This window comes from Fusarium solani (assembly GCF_023522795.1).
Source record: "Fusarium solani strain SB1 chromosome Unknown bctg00000005, whole genome shotgun sequence".
Classification (NCBI taxonomy): Eukaryota; Fungi; Ascomycota; class Sordariomycetes; order Hypocreales; family Nectriaceae; genus Fusarium; species Fusarium solani.
In genome coordinates, this window is record NW_027072153.1 from 778,682 (window position 1) to 799,405 (window position 20,724).

Genomic DNA, 20,724 nt, shown 5'->3' on the forward strand with positions numbered 1-20,724 from the left:
CTAGGTCATGTGATGAGACTCGTCATTCTAAGTCAAGTCCCACTATACAGGCTGTCAAGAAGAGAACACCCGAAGGTCCAAGTTCAAGTTAAACAGGAAGTCCGGGCCATAGAGTGCCTCCCGGGAGGGCAGCTGCATCCCCGAGATGCGCACGCCACAGAAGGTCAAAACATCCGACGGTATTAGATTTTGATACCGTCACGTATTAATAACCGACTCTTTTGTTATTATGGCCAAGGGTTCTTTTCAGAGACGACATTGATGTTGTGGGGAAGGAGAGATGCAGAGCACTTGATGGAGTTTGTCGGTTTGTGCTCACAGCGAAACGGTCAGGTTGTAGAGTGCTCATATAAGGTATATATCATGATCATTAAGGAAATGTATGCGCAGGCGTGAAGAGGGCTGGCAGAATGAAACTAAGCAATCCCCAGGGCGCGCAGCATTTGAAGCATAGTCTACCCCCTATTTCTCAACCTCAACATAGCACAACACCCACCCAAACTGAACAGTATTCGTACTCAATAGCGCAGGCCGATCAATAGTAAACTCCCTACTTCCAGGGTCCAGTCCATGCTCGTCCTTGTACATCTGACATGTAATGTCCTGAATGTCGGGCTCGATGGCGCCGCCGGGGAGTGTTACGGCGATACTCTCAAGTCGGAGCTCACTGATGGCCATGTCGTAGTGCGTGAGCTGGCCGAAGGGAACGGTGACTGTCTTTTCTGTGTGCTGGCCGCCGGATGGACCTGTGATGGCGAGGATATTGGCGACGCCCATGTTTCCGGCTGAGGCGGTGGATGCGAGGGCAGCGACGGCCGTGAAGAGAGAGTTGGTGAAGCGCATGATGGTCAAGTGGAGGGTCTTGATGGGTTGTGTTGTAGTTCGGTTAAGGTTATTCGGGAGTCTGCTTGATTCAATATCAACCCACGGTCCCCAAGACGTCTTTTATATCCCTCCAGGTCGCCGCATATGCCTCTTCCTAGCACCTCGTATTGCGCTCACCTAATTATAGTAATTCGTAATTCGTGACGCAGATATATCACCCACCCCCATTCCATAGGGAATGACGCGCTCCATCAGACCTGTCAGCTCTTGGCTCACTTTCCATTTACACGAATCATCTGACACGCAGGGAATGTGCCGATCCTAGATCTACCTCCTCGCATTAGGTCAGATCAGAAAAACTCCGAAGGCTCGATGTCCGAGGGGGAAATGATGCGACGTAGGATCGCAACATCCCATCGGTATATAATTGGCTTGTTAACTGGCTCGGGGTCAGCTGAGTTTAAGGCCTCAACCTCGTATAGATCCCTTCCACGAAATGATTCAGAATATCATTCCTGAGTGGCTGACTCGGTCCTTGGGGTCATGCGTTGACATGGGGGTATAAATGCGACGTGCTCGGGAAGCCGGTAACAGGATCACTTCGAAATCGAGCGCGAGTTGACTCCCTCTTCGCACCACGACAATGGAGTTGCACCTGTTCCTTTACTCTCATCAACTGTCATCCGAGGTAGAGGAGTCGAGAAGGATGTATCGTGGGGGCTAGTGAGAAGACTTTATTCCTCGCAGCATCGTACGAGCCCGTCTGCACGTTTCGTCTACAAGGAGGATTTGTGTTCTCGCATGTGACTTCATTCCTTCTCGTATCCAAAAGTCACAAACTCTCGGCAGTTGGTTCAAGAAACAGTGCAAATAAAAAGCATGTCGCCTTCGTTTTACGATGCCATGGTATGTTTATTCTAATTTCTAATTCATAAAGCCATTTCTCTTCAAAGACAACCTATGCCACACACCATCTCGTACCCACTGTCCATGTCTAGTCGATATTGTCAAGCCACGACAAGACATTGAACCTCATGCCCTCGTCGCATTTCCACCAGTATGGCTCGTACTCATGCAGCATCCTGGGCGATGTAACGCCGCTCAGAGCTGCCGCGGTGATGCAAGCCCATTGCAAGTCGATCATGGCCTTGAAGTTGGCGGCTTCTCTCCTTGCCATTCGGATGTCGATGCGCTTCCCTGATGGGATGGACAATCCCGACTGAGCTTCCGAGTCTCTCGCTGGCAACTTGGAGGCATGGAGTTGGTGCATGGCATTGGCCATCTTGGTCCAGTCGTTCTGCCTCCCTTCAAGGTTCGCATGCACCATAGGCTTGGTGTTCTCCCGTTTCGGCATCCAGTGAAACTCAAGGACAACCACAGACTCGCGGTGGCTCAGGTGCTGAACTCTGATGCCCTTAAAAGCACAGGAACCACGTGCCCATAGTTCATGAAGCCTCTCGTTGAGGCAAAGCATATTCCAAACCCTATCCGCATCGCCAATGTGCTTATCGTGTTGATGCATCCAGTCGGTTCCCATCACGACGTTGATCGCTGGACGCAACAACAGAGTCTTTTTCATGGCCGCCTTGCTGTTACCCCACGAAAGAGGAAGTATATGGCATACTCTCGGGTTGGGATCTCCGGTAAAGACGCAAATGTTCCGATCTCGCTGGAGGCACAGGTTCTTCGCGGACTGGTTGACGGGGTCATCGTTCCGGCTTTGGGAAATGAGCGACTGTTCCAAGACTATTATCACATTAGCTTATGTCCATGTAGTTCACACACTTTCAACAAGCAGAATAGAGACTCACAATGTCGGATTAGTGGAGGGAACGTTGTCACACCCAGGTGCAGGAATTCCTCTGTCTGGTCCACTGGCGACAGGATCCGGCCTGGGTGGAAAACCGACATCGGTGCCATCAGAAAGAGGGCAAGATGGGCCGTACTCAGTCGGAAAACTTCTCCCATGCTCCATGTCCGGATCTTAGATTCGATCTCTTTGGCGTATTCGAGTCGTTGGTTCGCGCGGTGCAAGTGCTTTGAGCGACTCATGATGTCTTGGACTTGGAAACGTGGAAGAACAGGTCGGGGTGATAGAAAAAGTCATAGTCAAGTTGGTCGGCCTGGTATCGTAGAGAAGAACAACTTTTTATTTATACTTGCGAGATTCAACCTCGGCATTTATCAGCCCAAGTCAAACGTAGAGGATGGCGCACCTGAATGGGTACCTGAAGGTTCTGCAAACGCAACGAAAAACCTTGTTACAGACACTGAGAGAATTCTAAATCAGTGCTCGGCACTCTTGCTCAGTCATTCGCGTTCGTATCTGACTGAATGAGTGTTCTCGGAAACCTCGTGACGGCCTCGGCGGCAGCGATTCAAGTTCAGGGTGGACGAAAGTCTGATTTGAAGATTCGCCGGTATTCTCAAGGCGATGGATTGGACGGGAAATATTGCATGTCTTCGACTTCTTGGGGACATAGACTCTGATCTGCGTAGGAATCAAAAGGCTTGGATATTGTATTTCTCCCCGAAACTAGTCAACTACAACCACCATCTTCCCACCTGTCTGTCCGCTCTCCATAGCCTGGTGAGCAGCCCGGATGTCTTCAAAAGCAAACACCTTCCACGGCTTGGCGTCAATCTTGCCCTCCGCCACCTTTTCCAGGACACTCTTCAGGGGCACGTCAGAGACGGGAAAGTCCTTATTTCCGAACACGAAACTACCAAAGAAGCTAAAGTGAACACCGCTGGCCATTTGCAAGAGCGGGTTAAAGCCTCGTGATTCCTCAGGTCCTGCTGGTCCCTTGATCGGGTCAAGACCTCCGAGCCATCCGGCTAGACAGAGACGACCGTCACGGCGGACAAGACGCAGTGAGTCAACGACGGTGCTGTTGCCGACCAGTTCCAACACGCTGTCGAACTTGTCGAAGTCGCCGTCCTCGCTAAGACGTTCGCTGAGGTTGGGTGCTTCGACAACACATTCAGACACTCCGAGATCTTTGAGTGTCGCAAACTTGGATTCACTGCGGGTTGTAGCTGTGACGATGGCACCCGCTTCGACAGCCAGGTTAACAGCTGCCCTGCCAAAAGAGGATGTAGCACCTCTGATGAGGATCCGCTGTCCTCGTTGAAGGTTCAGGTTTCGGAAGAGGCAAGTCCAGGCCGTCGCATAGCTCTCGGGAAGGGCAGCAGCATCAGCCCAAGAGATGGGCAGCTTTTCACCAGGGTTTCCCAGAGCAACAATGTTGGAAGTGTTCGCAACGGTATACTCTGCATAGCTGCCAGGAATCGTGCGACCAAGTCCTCCCATGAGCGCCGCCACAGGTGTCCCAGGGGCAAACTCGTCGCCCGGACAGTCTTCGATGATTCCAACGCATTCGATGCCGCTGATGGGAACTGATTCGGCCCATTCTCCGCGACGCATATGCATCTCGGCGTGGTTGATGCCAAAGGCCTTGATACGGATGAGTGCTGTGCCTGGTTCTGTGGCAGACGGTTTCGGGACTTGCTTGATGACGAGGTTTTCGACGGGACCAAACTCGGAGATGATGATGGCCTTCATCGTGGTCGACATTTTGGGGATTGTGTGATGCTGTTGCTGGTTTAGTGATGAACTGTGACTGATGGTTGTAGGTATGTGTTGTGAATGTCAACCAGAGGTAAGGGGTGCTGCATACCTATATAGATATCCTGGACGACCATCGCCAACCGCCTTTCTATGCTACTGTGAGCATTTCAGCTGCGGGTGAATTACAAACCTTTCCGACATTTGAGTTCATGGCATATCAAGAAGCTCACATCAGCGTAGGTTTCTGTCAGCGATGGTGTGCCAGCCATCTCGAGGTGCTAGGAGGACGTTATTGTCGCAGCAATAAAGATGATTCCAAACGATGCCAAGCTCAGGGCGCGCCTTTGCTAGGCTCTGGCCTGACAAATTCAAATGAACATTGACTGTCGGGTCAGTTACGTACCCGGTCCGCGATGCTAGTCGGCTCGTATTGTCCAGCCAATCATGGCTCGCCGGATTGATGCAATCTTGACACTTACGGCATGATGACCCAAGGGTCTTTGTAGGTTCTGCAGATTGCCTGTGATGATCTTCTTTGCCCGCGGAGGCATTTTTTAGCATGGTGCAGTTTGTCTTCGGGAAGTTGTCCGTTATTGTTACAGTAATGGTTAATGCTACGGATGTCGGTTGGGACTCCCGAGTCAACGCCAAGAGTGCTGACTCAGCTATCTTGGCGAGGTCTGATCCAGCCCGGATGCCCCCCGGTTTCAACTTGCCCGGTGCCAAGGCCCGAGATGAAACTGGTGGCTTTGTTGGCAAAGATTGATTGTATTTACTAGTTCGAAATTGAGAATAGTTACAATAATGATCCCAAAGCCTTGTGACTCAAGGAGTTATTCCCACGGCCAACAGAACCAACACCGACGATCCAACCTGTATCCGTTCAGGCTATTTGACTCGGCTCTCGGGGTTCGCTGACCTCTCCACTCTCTGATACCGATACCGTATCCGTACAAAACACGGAAATGTTTATCCCCGCAATCCTTCATTTCTCTTTGATTATGAATCCAATGTTTGGTTCTGTTGCAGCAACGAACGCTTCGTTGCACATAACAAGAGAGGTTCCAGCACGTTGAAAACGAGCATTGTACACTGTTAAACGCTGAAATGGATGACATCACTGCCTCGTGTGGCCAATCGGCGTTGCGTTCCGATTCTGAAACTCAACGGGTATGCACGCACCCTGACCAAGCCACGAGCCCGGCAACTGACACAACCCAAGGCCCATGAGACATCCCCGGGAAACAACCGTGATGAAAAGGCTGCGTATACCGAGACAGAGACCGCGTCTCAGGCAAATGCTCGGCAAGATGTGGAACAGCAATATCAAGACCCAGGCCCTGCGCCAGACGGAGGATGGATAGCTTGGATGGTCGGTGAGTTGACACTCACGCACAGCATCACGGAGCTCATATCCTGACAGACCGAAAGTCGTGAGCGGCCACTTTGTCGTCATGAATAGCTGGCAAGTATACTACCCTACCTTGTGTTACTCATCTAACATCTCCCAGGGGCATCATCAACTCGTTCGGCGTCTTCCAACCATACTACGCCCAAATGCTCGACCGCGCCCCCTCCGACATATCCTGGATTGGATCTTTCGAAGTCTTCTTTTCTTCTTCGTCGGAACCTTTACCGGCCGCATGACAGACGCCGGATACTTTCGACAGCTATTCGCTCTGGGCTTCCTCCTCGTCATCGTCGGCTGCTTTGCCACCTCCTTCTGCAAGACCTATTGGCAATTCTTCTTAGCTCAAGGGATCTGCATGGGTCTAGGAAATGGCTTCATCTTCTGTCCTTCGATGGCTACTATATCAACATACTTTGAGAAGCGTCGTGCTCTGGCCATGGGTGTTGCTGCCGCTGGAAGTGCCACTGGGGGCTTGGTCTACCCGAGTATCATGAGGCAGCTCCTCCCTTCTGTTGGGTTTCCTTGGGCTATCCGGGCCATTGCATTTGTGCAGCTTGGAACTCTGGGTGTCGCAGCTTGCTTCCTCAAGTCTCGGATTCCGCCCCGTAGGTCGGGGCCTTTGATTGAATGGTCTGCGTTCAAGGAACTTGAATACTCTTTCTACGTCCTTGGCTCTTTCATGGTGGGTTCTCTCTTTCTCCAGGTAACTCTAATATCCAAGGACCTGACTAACAAATCAAGGCTTTCTGGGGAGTTTACTTTGCCTTCTACTACCTGGCAGCTTATGCTCGAGACGTCCTCGGCGTCAGCTTCACGCGATCCCTCGACGTACTCCTAGTCCTCAACGGAACCGGAGCAATCGGTCGTGTCATACCAAACTACATCGCAGACCGCTACGGCTGCCTCACAGTCCAGATCCCATTAGCCCTAGTAACCGGGGCAATGATGTACTGCTGGGCAGCCATAAAGTCCACCACCGGCCTATTCATCTGGGCCGCCATCTACGGGATATGGACTGGAGGCGTGCAGAGCATGTTTCCCGTCGGCCTCAGCAGCATGACATCCGACCCGAGCAGGCAGGGCACCAGGCTGGGCATGGCTTTTACGATTGTGAGCTTCGCCACGCTGACGGGCCAGCCAATCGCCGGGGCCATCATCAAAGCGCAGGGTGGCCAGTACGTTGGGGCCCAGGCTTTTGCGGGGAGCTGCTTGATTCTTGGCAGTTGTTCCTTTGTTATTGCCAAGGGCATCAGGGCTAGGAAGCTAGATCAGGGTTGGAAGGCCAAGGTGTAAGCAAGGGGGTGCAGTTCTTTGTTCTCTCTCACTGCTCAGAGCTCCAGTTAGAAATCAACCCAGCCCCGCCAAACTGAAAAGATGTATCCTCTTCGTTTTTCATACAGATATCGCAAAAGCTGGTTTATCGGATATTTCAAACATTGGAGGATCTTGTCGCCGTTTGGCCGAGTATTCACGATGGACAGAGACGCCGCCGCAATGCCACCAACAAACAGGGACTACAAGGTGAGCCAAGCAGTTCCGATGAAACTACATCTAACTCTGGCTAGAATGCCATCGACATTCTCAACACGCGACGCCGCCCAAAGAGACCATGCGCGAGGCCAGATGGTACTGTCCCAGTGCTCGGTTGTATTCCAAGCAAGGATAGAGATCCCGACCTGAGAGGAACTCCAAGCATAGCTGGAATGAAAGAATGGCTTCATCGTATTGGCCACTCGGTATGTCTTGCTCAAAACCTCGGAGCTACTCTGACCAAGAACAAAGATGGCGGACATCGACCGAACCTCGGGGTAGCAGCTGGAGGAATGCAGACAATCATCACAGGAAGTCAGCATCTTGTCGGCGCCGCATTGTTTTGCCTAAATGGTGGCGCTTTGGTATAGGAGGCCCCGGAGAGCCGTGAGGGGATATGGTCTCTGATAGAACACCACCCTTCAACAAACACCCGACAGGCCGTCATCGTATAGGGGTTAGTACATCAGTTTGTGGTCTCTTGAAGCACTGAAAACGCAAGTTCGAGTCTTGCTGACGGCAAGGCATTTCTTTTTGTCATTTCTTCCTGTTTCAGGGGCGTTCAGCCTGCATCGGTCATGAATCATGATGATGTGACCACAGACACGCCATGCATCAGCAGCGCCCCCGGTTAGGTTTCTGAAAGTTTTTCGATAAGTAGGCAAGGCGAGGTTGTCGGTCCGGGCTGCTGACAGGAGGCCGTTGGTCTTCAAATCGAATGGACGGTTGGGCACATTACATTTGAAGATAGATTAGCTTCATCAACATTTTTGATGCTCCACATCATGTCATCAATGTCGTGAGGGTTTATTCATACCGAATCCCGGGCAGTCTGATGACTCGTATGGCTGCTTCCCGGGTAGAACTGAGCTGCACTGGCACGGCCAGCCTCAAGGCTAACCCATAGGGGTTGCTTGCTTGTCAGAACATGGATATAGGCATTGGGACGGAACTACCCCGAAGCTCCCTCGTGCTGACCTCGAAAGGTTTCTGAGAGTCATTCGTAGCCAGTCAGGGTAGTCCAGAAACTCGCCGGTGGAAATCTGTGTGCGGAAACCCAACAACGTCGAAGGAGCACCTTCATCAGCACTCAGGCCGGTGAGAAATATCAGACAACACTACCAATCCAAGTCAGCAAAGCAACCACAGTCAACAGCGTTGTGGTGGCTGAATGTTTTAGCACCCAGAATCCCATCAACATTTTCAAAGTTTGAAGGGTTTGTGGCACTCAAGGCCCATTCCCTTGATGTACCTAAGGCGACCTCTTAGGAACTTCCCAAAGAAAATAACATCATCGGTCTCCTTTCTTCTGTTCTCGACTTCTCCAGCACCAGTAAAACAACACCTCTTCAACAGAGAGCTCTTGATAGGACAGCACAGGCAAGCACAACCGTCCTGCAGCCCAGTTCCAACGCTTGAGGAGACTCCAATGATACTGAGATCCAAGTTGAATCAATAGCGAGGTCGTCGTCCTTGCTGCCGCTCTCGTAGGTGAAGTAACGTTGGTAGGGCGTCTGGGAACGGGGGTGTCTCTCGCGGTGGCTGCAAGAGCTTGAGGAAATCTCTCGCCGGGTGCAGGTATCTCTGATTCCAAATATACCTGGAGAGTCGCGTTAGTAGATCAGAGAAGATGGGAGTGAGCCGCAACTATTTGAGGGCTTACAAGATAGAGTGGCCAGCGATGTTGGTGCAGTTCCTCAGACAGTCGATTTGTCTTAATCTCTCTCTGAATCGTTTAGCTCTGGTGTAGGAGGCTGACGAGGTTTCCAAAGGTTCATTGATGAGTGGGAAACTAGAGACTGTTATAAAATGTCCTCCAGCCGCAGATGTGATGGAGGCAGGCAAGCTGCCAGATTGTAGAACCTTCGAGGAGCAGTGATTGCCAAAGTCGTTTACGATGGCCTCTCTTCCTGTCGTCGCACAAGAAATCGAACAATATCCACTTTCTAAAGAACAAAGGACAGTCCGCTAGAAGCAAACGTGACGGTCCTCACCAAACCATCCGCACCGATGGAGTCCAAAAGAGGCCTTTGATGACTCAGCTTCAAGATTTCCCTTACACCTCGTCGGGGCCTGGGTAACACACACTGCCTTTCCGGTCAGGTTGAAGATATTTTTGTTGGAGTTCGATGGTCTTTTGGCAAGTCGTCTTGTTCTTATTTTATTCACTCGATATTCGCTCTCAAGAAGAACACTTCTCCCAACCTGCCTTCCACAATTTGCCTCCCCTGACTCGGCCAACTGTACCTGTGCTGCCAACTTTACAGACGCCCAACCACCATCGCTTTGAATTTCGTACGCCCCTACAGGTCTAAAACCTGTCTTCGAGCTTCTTTAACTTAGTCAGTTACTGTCTATGTCCTCAAGATTCAGGTCCACGGCGCTTTCAGGGGGCGAAGCTGATGTCAGCCGAGGTGCCCGGGCCGGCTACAGATTCCCCAAGGCTCAGGCCTACAATTCAGGTCTCTTCATCTTTCTCTTGAGCTTTACAAAGATGGTACTGACTTCTGATCTCTTCAGGCTACCAAAATCGTACCAACACCTCTCCCTTGAGCCCACTCCTCGCCTCCCAACGAACGACCTCTTTGACGTCCCGTCACTCTACGAAACACCTGAGGGAATTGTCCGGCTCCCGTCTCTATTTTTCAAATTCTTTACTACATCCAGACAGTTTCTGATCGTAGAAGTCTCTCGGCAGAAAAGGGCGACTAGTACAACGGTTGTGCAGCCCAGACTAGAAGGCTCAAAGTTTAGGAAAGCTACGGTGCTGAGATAATCTAGTCAGAATCAATTTGGCTTTATCTTCTACTACTGCTCTAACACATGGCCACTTTGCAAAATTTCAGAGGTCCCTGGGAACGAGGGGGGTCCGCCTTGGAGAGCTACGAGAGCTAGGGGCGTTCTTGGATTGGCACTCGGGCATTGCTCACTCGACGAGTGTTCGGAGAGTTGCAAAGACATATCAAGAGATTAGACAGCATATGGACCGCTTTTTCATGAAGTTAATTTACATATAGTACATGGTCTGCCTCAAGGTCTGGATTCGAGTGCCGCAGTCCTAAACCCCTTTGGCTCGCCGACTCTGAAAATCTCACCAGCCAGCTCCGGAAGGGTTTCTCCGGTAGGCAGCCATTTTCCAACAGCACGCTGCGTCGGATCTACGGCAGGAAAAAGTCAGGTAATCGTGATCGCGTCTCCATGGAGACGCGTATTGTTCGCATCATTTGCCACAGTTCAGACTACGCGTGGCGGCATCTGGAGAAACACGTCTACAGGACATCACGAGCAGGGACGAGAAGGTTTACAGAGCGAAATTTCATTCTGTACTGTGGATGTTACAAAAAGCTATCCTGCCCTGGGGGCAGTGGCCCTCGACCGGCCTCGAGTCAGATTCCCTTCCATGCTGCTGCCTCCATCACCCGCAGTCAGTGACCATGTTCCCACCCTCATCAGCTGAGCCGATTATTGAGTGACAGTTCCTTTCGTCCTCCACTGAATGAATCATCTCGTCAGTTGTCGTGAAATGATCGTGCAAAAAGTGAGTGGCGTGTGAAGTGTTCCCCGCAGAAACCTCTAGGTGCGTCCAGGCCACTTGGATCGCACTCGAACTCGGACGAGTTCTTCAGAGGGCAATGTTAATGAAGCTGCGTTGCTCGGGGGCGACATACTTAAGGAAGCGGAACTTCCAGTCGTCGAGAGCTTCAATGTCGGCCTTGGTCACGCGACCCTTCTTGGCATTCTGGACAACCTTGTCGACGATCTTCTTCGCCTCGCGGAGCATGAGTCCCAGGAACAGGTGAACCACGATGGGATAGAAGAGGATGATCATGTGCAGAACAGCGAATCCCAGAAGGAGACAGGCGAAGAAACCGTCAGAAGCAAAGAAGAAGGCCGAGAAACAAACAACAGCACTGTAGTCGGAGTTAGGACAGCCATTCCAGACGAAAAGAAGCACGATTTTTACTTACAGGCCAGTGCCAAGGTTGAAATGATCAATACCAGGCTTGGTGCGCTTGTGATGGACCTCGAGAACGTTGATGATACGGCACATGATACTGAGCTGGCGAATGGCGTCAAGGGAATTCTTGATGAAAATTCTCTCCTGGACGCGGCCCATGTAGCGAGCAAGGTACCAGAAAGCTAAGGAGAGTACGGTTAGCAATGTGCCATGGAACAGGCGGAAGAGGGGGAGTTGCTTACTGCGAGAGACACCGGGCTCGCTGGCGGAAATCATGGCTCGAGCGTAAGTCTCGAAAGCCAAGATGTGAGTAACCAGGAACAACTTGGCGAACTGGCGGCGAAAGTCGAAGTCGGCCTTGAGGTCAGGCCCGAGGCTGACAACCTCAACGTCGGTGCCCTCGACGACCATGCCGCGGAAGAAAGGTCTACCGTTGTTGCGGCGGGCGTCGACAAGATCCTCGTGGTGAGGATGAGTGAAAGGGACAAGGGCGTTGCCGCCGTCGTTCTGGACGGTGTGATCCATGGCGATGAGATGTTTCTTGGACCTTGAGGGGAAGAGAAACAAACAGTCGAGCGACTTGGAAAAATCAAAGACGATGATGTGGGTGGTAGCAGATGCTCAAAGGGCTTTGTGATGATGGGCGCAAGGGAACGTTGCGCTTCGCGGCAAACTCTTCGAAGAAGAAAAGAATGCTTTGAAGAAAGAGAAGGATGCTTGAAATGTCTTGACGACAAGGAGGGAGTGTGTGGTTGCGAAGGGAAAAGCGAGGGTGAGTGGGAAGATTCTCCTGGAGAAGAAGAGAAGAAGCGGGGAGAGTTTGTTTTTCTGAGCTGGCACGGTTTATATGCCTGCGTGGGAACTCTTGACACTGCGAGCTGGCACTGTCAGGATGGGGAACTTATCCGCCAATCTCGAGCGTGTCCCTCTTTGGAACAGTTCCAGGGACTTTGCCCACTACGGACGGTTAGGTCCCAGGGGTTTGATATTGGAAATTCAGTGGCCTCGTGCAGCTGCACTCCCCGTATGCCGACAGCCAGAGCATTATCTAGCCTCTAAATGAAGCCCTGGCGATGCATCATGCCCCCTAACTTGCTCGTGCACACCTAAGTTGTCCGACATATTACACCTCCCCAAGTCCTCGAGTCCGATTCACATCGTCAGAAGTCAGTTCTTTGTTCTATTCATCTGCTTGTATGTTCGAGACTCTCATCTAACTCTCTGCGTTGCAAGGTAGTCGTGGTGCATCCAAACGCTTCGTCCCCGGCCAGGTGCTGCGCCCGTCAGTCCGCTTCAGCTCTCTTCCACGACCCCAGTCTTGTCCCAGACGCCCCTTCGCTCCTTCAGAAGAACTCCTTCAAGCTCTAGATATACATACTTGTCTGTCATTTTCAGCGCTTCGGACTGAGTCCAGCGAAACCTGCCGATCGACATTGTCGCTACCTTGAAACTCGACCTTTGCACATCGCCTGCGCAGGCTGTCCAGGTATAACGTTGCTCACTAACAGAGATAAATACTCTGTCTTGAATCCTAAAGCCTCTGGCTAACTAGCATTCAGTATTCGCTTTCCAAAAATCGTTCCGTTCCAAGCTCCGGTGCTGCTGGCTATTCTCCCAAACCAACGTTTCTCTCCCTCTCGCTCTCCCAAGAAGAGCTTATCGCCCAATCATCACATTATCTCAAACAAAAGCTTCTCAGCTACTTCTACAAATCAGAGGTAAGTTCCCCTATTCCATCAGTAGGAACTGTGAAGCAGTCGTACTGACTTACACTACCAAGCAGTTCTTTCGAGTCGACACCATGAGAAGATTCCAGTTCCCTCGAGCCAGACCGTGGCATCCTTCGACCGTCTCCAATCTCTTGCTCAAGATGACCTTCCTTGCTCTGGGAACCGTTCTGGGTGGAAAGGGGGTCGAAGACCTCTGGTACCACCATGCACCGTGCCAGCCCGAAATACTACTTGCTCCCCGTCAACCAGGGTTCTCGCCAGACACCTGCCAGGGCCAGTATGGCAGCTATAGCTTCCTCGGAGTACAAGCGTATGTGGGCTTTCTTCTGTGAGCTGGTTCAAAACGTGCGTCCAAAGGCCATCCTGGTACCATTTGACACTTTCCATTGCCGACGTGGACGGAGGGCAGTCAAACTATCGCTGGGTATTTCAGGGACAGGTCAAGGGCATCTTCGAGAGTCAGTTTTGATCTTCTTGGTCTTCTTTCTTAGCATCTACAAGTACATTTGAGTTGGTGGGGAAGGCCGGTTTGTCTTACGCAGCAAGTATTACCATCACCTCACACTTTTGAAGCTTTGCTAACGACTATGTAGTTACCAATTACGTACCCTTCCTCCCTCGAGCGTTCCAACATTGCCAAGGCTGCATTAGATACGGTTTAATAGACCTGGGTCGTCAGGATTGCTCTTCTGTCGACGGAGAAGCCTGAGAAGAGACACCAGTTGAAGAATCTCAGGGTCGATACGGAGAATCTTGGGAGTCAGGTCTACAAGAAGAGCTTCTCTACATCTATACACACGGTTCTCTGAGCATATAGTACAATTTTGAGAATGTACAGAGGGCAAAGAAGACTGCAACAGATTTGACAGGGGGAGACCAAGCTGTTCAGCACCATTCTAGCTGAAGTAAGCGAGGTCCCAGATGCCCCCTGAATTCCACTTATAAAATCAAAATCAATTTTGAACTTCATCAATCTTTTATATCTATCTATCTCTTCAAGAGTAATTTTCTGTTGTTTTCCGTGTTGGAATTCCATGACTCCTCGCACTGCTATCCTGATTCAGCGCAAGTGGCTCTGCTGATGTTGTACGTGGGGCGCAGCGGCATCAGCTTTCGACAGATGCATGGATATCCCAGTAATTTACAGGGGCCTCAGCCACTGTAGGGCTGTCGTAAACCGTATTACTGCAGTTTGCACCGCCAACATCTTCATCACCCACCACCATCATGGCCACCCTGAGCATGGCACCAACTATCTTCAAGTCCATTTAAGTTATGTTGGCTTGGTGCGACTTGAGTATATATAGCTGACCTGTTGACAGAATTCCAGCATGTCCTGCAACCAGCCTCCTAGTCCATACCATCCGCCGCAGAAGCGAAAGGATCCAACATGAAGCCCTTTACACTCCCTCTCCTCGGCCTCCTCTGGCTTCCTCTAGCCTCTTCATACTGTCCTCCAACCGGCCCAGTCCTCCCTCCTCCAAAGGCCCCATCAGACGGAAACCTCACCGACTCCTTGGCCGAAAGCCTCAGGGATCTCGTGCAGTCAAGCAAGGCGTGGAACGCTTCGACAAACTCCTTCTCCGTCAAGGTGACCAGCAAGGATGAGACTCTCGTCAGATTCCACCATACCGCTGATAATCTTAACAAGACTGGCGTTGGCAAAGTGACCAGCAGTTCCATCTATCGTGTGGCCAGCGTCACAAAGATCTTCACAGTTCTGGCTCTCTTGCTCCAGGAGAACCTCAACCTCGACGATCCCGCTTCTAAATATGTGCCAGAGTTGGCCAAGATCGATCACTACAAGGGCATCACGCTCAGGATGTTGGCCAGCCAGCTGGGCGGTGTCCCTCGTGAAGGCGGCAAGTCCTGCTCTGCTCCTTTGGCTCATGCCAACCTCTAGTTGACTAACATCTTGTAGGATACGCTTTTGACTTAGCTACAGGACTTGAATCCAAGGTTCTCCGCGCTCTGGGCTTTCCGGAAGCACCTCTAGCCCCTGGTACTCCTGTCTGTGACACTGCAGACACTGGACTGTGTACTCGTTCTGGTCAGTACTCTCGTCAGCCATCCCTACAGTTCTTCTAATAAGATCTGCACAGAATTCTTCGAATCCCTCAAGAACAACAACCTCACCTGGCAGCCGGGCCAGAAGGCAGCCTACTCCAACAGCGGCTTCATCATCTTGGGCTTCGTTCTCGAGAAGGTGACCTCAATGAAGTTCAAAGATATCATCTACGAGAAGATCTCCAAGCCCCTGGGTCTCTCCTCGGCCACTGGCTTCGAGCTTCAGGATCCGTCACGGGCAGTGCTTCCCCCTGATGGCGGGTTCGAGCTCATGTCACTTCCCTTAGGAAATTATGACCCGTAAGTCATCTCGTCTCTATTTTATGAATCAACTACTTACTACTGTAAAAGAACAGCTGGGTTGTACACAACCCCTGAAGACCTCGCAAAGTTCGTTCGAAGCATCCTCCGCCACGACCTCCTTCCCGCTCCCCTAACCGACCTCTGGCTTAAGCCTACCTCGTTCCTCTCGACAGCTCAAGGCGCAGTTGGCATGCCCTGGGAGATCTACCGAGTTTCAGATCTGACGCCCTCTCCCCGGCCTGTCGACGTTTACACCAAAGCCGGTGACGGTGTCTTGTACGCCGCCTACATCGTCATCATCCCCGAGTATGATGTCGGAATCACGATCAATGTCGCAGGGCTAGACAGCTACGCGGCTGGAAGAGATCTACTGGATCTCATGGTTCAGGAGGTAGTGCGTTACTTCGAGAACTTAGCTCGCGAGCAGGCACGCAACAAGTACACCGGGAAATACGTGAACGACAAAGACTCCCTTGTTCTCACTGTTGATCAAGGTCCTGGAATCAAGATCACAGAGTGGACAAGCCAAGGCAAGCCTGTGTTGAAGGCCTGGGCAGCGATCAGCGGCGGCAACGATCCCAACGTCGACGCACGCATCTATCCAGTCGGCGAGAACGAGCGTTGGCGCGTAGTACTCGAAGCCGTCACCAGCCAGAGATCTATGACTGGAATTTATAAAGATTACTGCGCCAACTGGTTCTCAGTTGACCAGTTCCGCTATCAGGGGCTGCCTGTGGACGAGATTGACTTTGTTACCGAGGATGGAGTGATCAAGGGGCTCAAGGTTCCAGGCTTGAGACAGGAGCTTTCAAAATCATCTTAGAAGACATGAGAGGATAGATCTGAGTGCGTGTAAGAGACAGTAGGGGCATGATGTAGTGTAGAACCGAACATGATGGAGATTTTTTCAAAGTGCGCACCACGGACTAACAGGTACCATGCACCACCATATTGATTTCTGTGGACTGCTCTCGTGCATTCCAAAGGACGCACTGAAAATCACATCATATAATAGGTACATAGGAGCTAGAATTCGGCTGTTTGCCCATCAAGGTCACCTGCCATTGTCGAGTCCCCTGAATAAAGAGCTTGCAGTGCACTGGTGAGCAAACGACAGTGGATATTCGGCCAGTGTTGTTCAGGCGCCGACTCATCTATACGGTGACTGTACATTTGCGGCACCGTGACTGACCTTTGGCCTGGCAGCACGAACTTACAATTGTTCTGCGCCGGACTTCAACTTCTGCTCGCCAACCCCTCCTCGACCAAACATCAACGGCATACGATATCAGAGCATTATATCTGAGCATTCTCTACGACTTCAAGCAATACTCATCACCAGGTATGATATTCTTTGAAGTACATTAGCATCATACTTATCTTACTCTTCAGTTTCTTTAGTTGCGCAAGCATCCCCACGCCTCGGTCAGGTTCACCAGCTTCTCCTATCGACTCCAAGCACCATTCCACCACCGGTACAGTCACATCTCACTCTTCATTACATTATATAACCATATAGCTGACAATTCTCTACTCCAGAACATGTGCTGGTTCGACGTTGCCCCTTCCAGAATGGTCTGCGGCCACCGCGGCCCAGATGAACTTCTCCGCATGCGCTGGTGCTGCGATACCAAGCCCTGTGGTGATTATCACTTGAACTACTTTGGGCTCACTCGAAAGCGAGACCCCTGCGTAGACTGTATCCTTGACCGAAGCTGGGTTCTGGTGAATGGTCGTTGGCGCAAGTTTTCCATTCTGATGTAAGGGGAGAACATGGCCGAGGAGAGTTGGCCTACGCCTCATCTTTGCAAGCAAGGGAGGATACTTGATCGAACAGGACATGCCATGGATATTAATGGAGCTTACGGCATGATTTCAAATTAGTTCTTTTTATGAAGCCAAATGGCACTGGCACTATTACGCTGTAGCCGGTAGCTGAAGCGTCTTCTGAGTCACACTCCACCATGCGCCACACCATGATGCACTGCCAAATCTCGTGATGTAGATTCTTTTTCCTGTCCAATCCAACATGATTCCTTTGATTTTCTAATTTTTCTCGAAAGGAATGAGGAGCCTATTTTTTGTCGCTTGGGAGTAACTGCTTATTAGTATGCTGCCTTTGATCTTCTTCGTCATTCTCCCTCAACTGCGCCGGCATTCCGCAGTACAAGTGTAAATGCAAAGACACAACACCAAGAATTAGACAGTAACTACATCCCCAAACTCTTCTCTCTTCAACCTCCACTCTATCAATCCCAAATAAAAGGAGTTGAGCTTTGTTCCCTGCAAGTCTATAATACGACCCTGCCAGCCAATCAGCGCTGTGGACACGTCGGTGGGTCGAGAGATCGTCGGTACAAGTCTCGCCCACACCAACGTCCGTCCATCAACGCCCCCCGACGAGCGAAAACCCCCCCAACGCAAAGTCCCAATGTCCCCTCGACCATGACTCCGTCCTTGGGCTCGACTGTCCTTCGCCTCCTAGCCATCTCGTCAGCCTGGACGCCTCCGACCCAAGCCCAAGCCCAGAGCCAAGAGCCCAATCGCGCCGACTCGTCGACGTCCACCACCGTCTCGTCCTGCGATGCCCGAACCATCAACTACATCACTCATACCCTCCCGCAGTCCTGCCTGACGAGCTCCTGGTCGAGCGCAACACCCTCAGCAGCCAATGCGACCGCCGATGCCCCGTCCAACGTGACCAGCAGTGATGCGCCGCAGTCCTCCAGCGCAGACGCCGAGTCTCAATCGTCCACCCCCGCCGCCACCGCCGAGAGCGAACAAGATGCCGCAGGCGAGGAACCAACAAAACCCTTCATGTCCTTTGAGGACTGGAAGGAGATGATGCTTCGGCAGACGGGTCAAGACCCCCAGGACCTGCGATCCCGAAGCAACCAACCTCGTCGCGCAGACGACAGGATACCCCCGGACATGGGCCACGCCGGCCTCGGCGAGGAGGACGAGATATCTCTCAACTTTGACAGCTACCTCGATAACGCCGGGGAGCAGAAAGATCGCCCCTCTGGCGGCGACGTCGAGATTCCCGGGAGGGGCGGCGCAGGCCAGGCCGTCGTGTACGACAAGAGCAAAGACGCCGGCAAGACGTGCAAGGAGCGCTTCTCCTACTCGTCTTTTGACGCCGGTGCCACCGTCCTCAAGTCGAGCCCCGGCGCAAAGAACGCCAAGGCCATCCTCGTCGAGAACAAGGACTCGTACATGCTCCTCGAGTGCTCGGCCCCGCGCAAGTTCGTCATCGTCGAGCTCAGCGACGACGTCCTCATTGACACCGTCGTCATTGCAAACTTTGAGTTCTTCTCCAGCATGGTCCGCCTATTCCGTGTCAGTGTTAGTGACCGCTATCCCGTTAAGCCCGATAAGTGGAAGGAGATCGGTTCTTTCGAGGCGAGGAACTCGCGAGATATCCAGCCCTTCCTGGTGGAGAATCCGCAGATCTGGGCCAAGTATGTCCGGATCGAGTTCCTAACTCAGTATGGCAACGAGTATTACTGCCCGGTGTCATTGATCCGTATCCACGGTTCTCGAATGCTCGACTCGTGGAAGGAGGACACTGAATCAGGACGTGATGATGGTTCCCATGAGGAGCATGAAGAGCCTCAACAGCTACCCAGCCCAGAGGATGAATCTGCAAAGCCCCAGGAAATTGAGAAGCCTCAGGAATCCATCGTACCAACATCGACAGAAAAAATGCCGTATTGTGAAGTCGATGATCCCACGATGCTGTTCCTGGCCCCATTGGTCTGCCCTGCCTCGTTCAACGCAACGACAGGCAGAGTTCCCAGCCAGCCTGATACCAGTTCTATCGAGGGAATTAGCGCAAGTTCTCAGAACGTATCAACGGAGGATAGGGAAAGGAGTGGTGCCTCGACACCTCACGCCCGTAGGGCCGAATACCCAGCGACGGAAGATGCCACATCCTCATCATCTTCATCCACCGCCTCCCCAAGCGCAACACCAGCCATCTCACCAACCAGCCCTTCTTCCATCTCTTCGTCGAGCGCTAGCACTGGCTCAAACTCGACAGCTCCAGCAACAAGCACCAAGACAGCTTCAACCTCGTCCACCTCGACCTCTAGTTCGGCCTCCACATCCATCGCAAAACCCTCACCAGCAAACACGGCCAACCCCAAAAACCGCACAACCGCCACGACATCAAATTCTCCCGCATCCCCCACTGTTCAAGAAGGCTTTTTCAAAGCCATCTCCAAGCGTCTCCACCAAGTCGAGTCAAACCTCACACTCTCCCTCAAGTACGTCGAGGACCAGGCCCGCCACATGTCCGACACCCTCCACCGCACGGAGCAAAAGCAAATCTCCAAAGCGACCCTATTCCTTGACAACCTCAATCAGACCGTCCTCGCCGAGCTGCGCTCCGTTCGCGAGCAGTACGACCAGATCTGGCAGTCCACCGTCATCGCACTGGAAAGCCAGCGCGAGCAGTCCAACCGCGAGATCGTTGCTCTCAGCACCCGTCTGAACCTCCTCGCTGACGAGGTCGTCTTCCAGAAGCGCATGGCCATAGTGCAAGCCGTGCTTCTTCTGTCCTGCCTGTTGCTCGTCATCTTCTCTCGCGGTGTATCCCTCCCTTACCTTGCGCCCTTCATGGACCAAGCCAGCTTGGCCTCGTATGACGCCTCGGCTTCGTCGCCAGGTCGTGTTCGCGCTCTGTATGGGAATTCATACGATACTGATGGGGAAGATCCGTCTCTGTTGACGCCTCGGTCAAGAAGAGACTATATTCCCCTGTCGTCATCAGCTGGAGACGTGTCCTCTGCCAATCTTCGTCGTCGCACCTCGTTCGTCGATGAGTCTCGTCTTGAGTGTGAGCAGCTTTCGCCGCCTCCAACACCTGGGCCTGTTGATGGTTATACATCTTCGACAGATGCCTCTCTCTCATCTCATGAAACCCAGCCTGTTGTCCTCCGTCGCTCCCCTGCTATGCATCTAAACAACTCACGTAAACCCTTACCTGCTTTACCTGAGAATCCCTCATCCCCATAAATCGCGGCTGGCCGCATAGATAGTAATGGCGTATTTTCTTCGGCTACCAGATGGTTAGAGGTACTTTTTCGCATCGTGACATACTTCGCAGTGACGTGACAGGGACGCCAGCTGCCAAGCACCGACACTCGTACACATGCATCACTGCCAAACTTTTTGATCCATATCATTGATTCCATGTAGCTACGAAGAGCTATTTCTTGCTGTGACTATTCGAGACGACCAACCGAGATAATGCAGACCGGGCCATAGCCTTCAAACCCCTGGAAAAGCCTCCGAAATCGAATTCTGCGCGTCAAGCCAATGGGCG

The 20,724-nt window shown here is 51.9% G+C and overlaps 10 protein-coding genes across 10 annotated transcripts; 5 read left to right on the top strand and 5 right to left on the bottom strand.

The window, feature by feature from the left end:
• Nucleotides 1–462: 462 nt before the first annotated feature.
• On the bottom strand, nt 463–843 carry MRS44_008655 (uncharacterized protein; the record flags this gene model as incomplete). The annotated part of the gene is made up of 1 exon (XM_046276300.2): nt 463–843. The coding sequence occupies one exon, from the start codon at nt 841–843 to the stop codon at nt 463–465; it is 381 nt and encodes a 126-aa protein (XP_046132110.1).
• Nucleotides 844–1,819: 976 nt separating this feature from the next.
• Nucleotides 1,820–2,877, bottom strand: MRS44_008656 (uncharacterized protein; the record flags this gene model as incomplete). The annotated part of the gene is made up of 2 exons (XM_046269627.2): nt 1,820–2,571; nt 2,637–2,877. 2 exons carry the CDS (start codon nt 2,875–2,877, stop codon nt 1,820–1,822), a joined length of 993 nt encoding a protein of 330 aa, XP_046132111.2.
• A 484-nt stretch (nt 2,878–3,361) lies between these two features.
• On the bottom strand, nt 3,362–4,880 carry MRS44_008657 (uncharacterized protein; the record flags this gene model as incomplete). The annotated part of the gene is made up of 5 exons (XM_065621011.1): nt 3,362–4,448; nt 4,506–4,549; nt 4,627–4,674; nt 4,800–4,812; nt 4,876–4,880. 5 exons carry the CDS (start codon nt 4,878–4,880, stop codon nt 3,362–3,364), a joined length of 1,197 nt encoding a protein of 398 aa, XP_065477083.1.
• Nucleotides 4,881–5,503: 623 nt separating this feature from the next.
• On the top strand, nt 5,504–7,100 carry MRS44_008658 (uncharacterized protein; the record flags this gene model as incomplete). The annotated part of the gene is made up of 4 exons (XM_065621012.1): nt 5,504–5,566; nt 5,619–5,768; nt 5,908–6,489; nt 6,549–7,100. The coding sequence occupies 4 exons, from the start codon at nt 5,504–5,506 to the stop codon at nt 7,098–7,100; spliced, it is 1,347 nt and encodes a 448-aa protein (XP_065477084.1).
• A 180-nt stretch (nt 7,101–7,280) lies between these two features.
• Nucleotides 7,281–7,708, top strand: MRS44_008659 (uncharacterized protein; the record flags this gene model as incomplete). Its single annotated transcript, XM_065621013.1, has 2 exons — nt 7,281–7,328; nt 7,373–7,708. The coding sequence occupies 2 exons, from the start codon at nt 7,281–7,283 to the stop codon at nt 7,706–7,708; spliced, it is 384 nt and encodes a 127-aa protein (XP_065477085.1).
• Nucleotides 7,709–10,959: 3,251 nt separating this feature from the next.
• On the bottom strand, nt 10,960–11,820 carry MRS44_008660 (uncharacterized protein; the record flags this gene model as incomplete). Its single annotated transcript, XM_046279497.2, has 3 exons — nt 10,960–11,248; nt 11,306–11,477; nt 11,538–11,820. The coding sequence occupies 3 exons, from the start codon at nt 11,818–11,820 to the stop codon at nt 10,960–10,962; spliced, it is 744 nt and encodes a 247-aa protein (XP_046132114.2).
• Nucleotides 11,821–12,187: 367 nt separating this feature from the next.
• MRS44_008661 (uncharacterized protein) lies at nt 12,188–13,494 on the top strand (the record flags this gene model as incomplete). Its single annotated transcript, XM_065621014.1, has 5 exons — nt 12,188–12,319; nt 12,710–12,781; nt 12,855–13,013; nt 13,076–13,335; nt 13,383–13,494. 5 exons carry the CDS (start codon nt 12,188–12,190, stop codon nt 13,492–13,494), a joined length of 735 nt encoding a protein of 244 aa, XP_065477086.1.
• Nucleotides 13,495–14,415: 921 nt separating this feature from the next.
• On the top strand, nt 14,416–16,218 carry MRS44_008662 (uncharacterized protein; the record flags this gene model as incomplete). The annotated part of the gene is made up of 4 exons (XM_065621015.1): nt 14,416–14,878; nt 14,947–15,075; nt 15,128–15,392; nt 15,444–16,218. The coding sequence occupies 4 exons, from the start codon at nt 14,416–14,418 to the stop codon at nt 16,216–16,218; spliced, it is 1,632 nt and encodes a 543-aa protein (XP_065477087.1).
• A 707-nt stretch (nt 16,219–16,925) lies between these two features.
• On the bottom strand, nt 16,926–17,198 carry MRS44_008663 (uncharacterized protein; the record flags this gene model as incomplete). Its single annotated transcript, XM_065621016.1, has 1 exon — nt 16,926–17,198. One exon carries the CDS (start codon nt 17,196–17,198, stop codon nt 16,926–16,928), a length of 273 nt encoding a protein of 90 aa, XP_065477088.1.
• Nucleotides 17,199–17,840: 642 nt separating this feature from the next.
• MRS44_008664 (uncharacterized protein) lies at nt 17,841–20,414 on the top strand (the record flags this gene model as incomplete). Its single annotated transcript, XM_046276301.2, has 1 exon — nt 17,841–20,414. The coding sequence occupies one exon, from the start codon at nt 17,841–17,843 to the stop codon at nt 20,412–20,414; it is 2,574 nt and encodes an 857-aa protein (XP_046132116.2).
• Between the last annotated feature and the right edge of the window lie 310 nt (nt 20,415–20,724).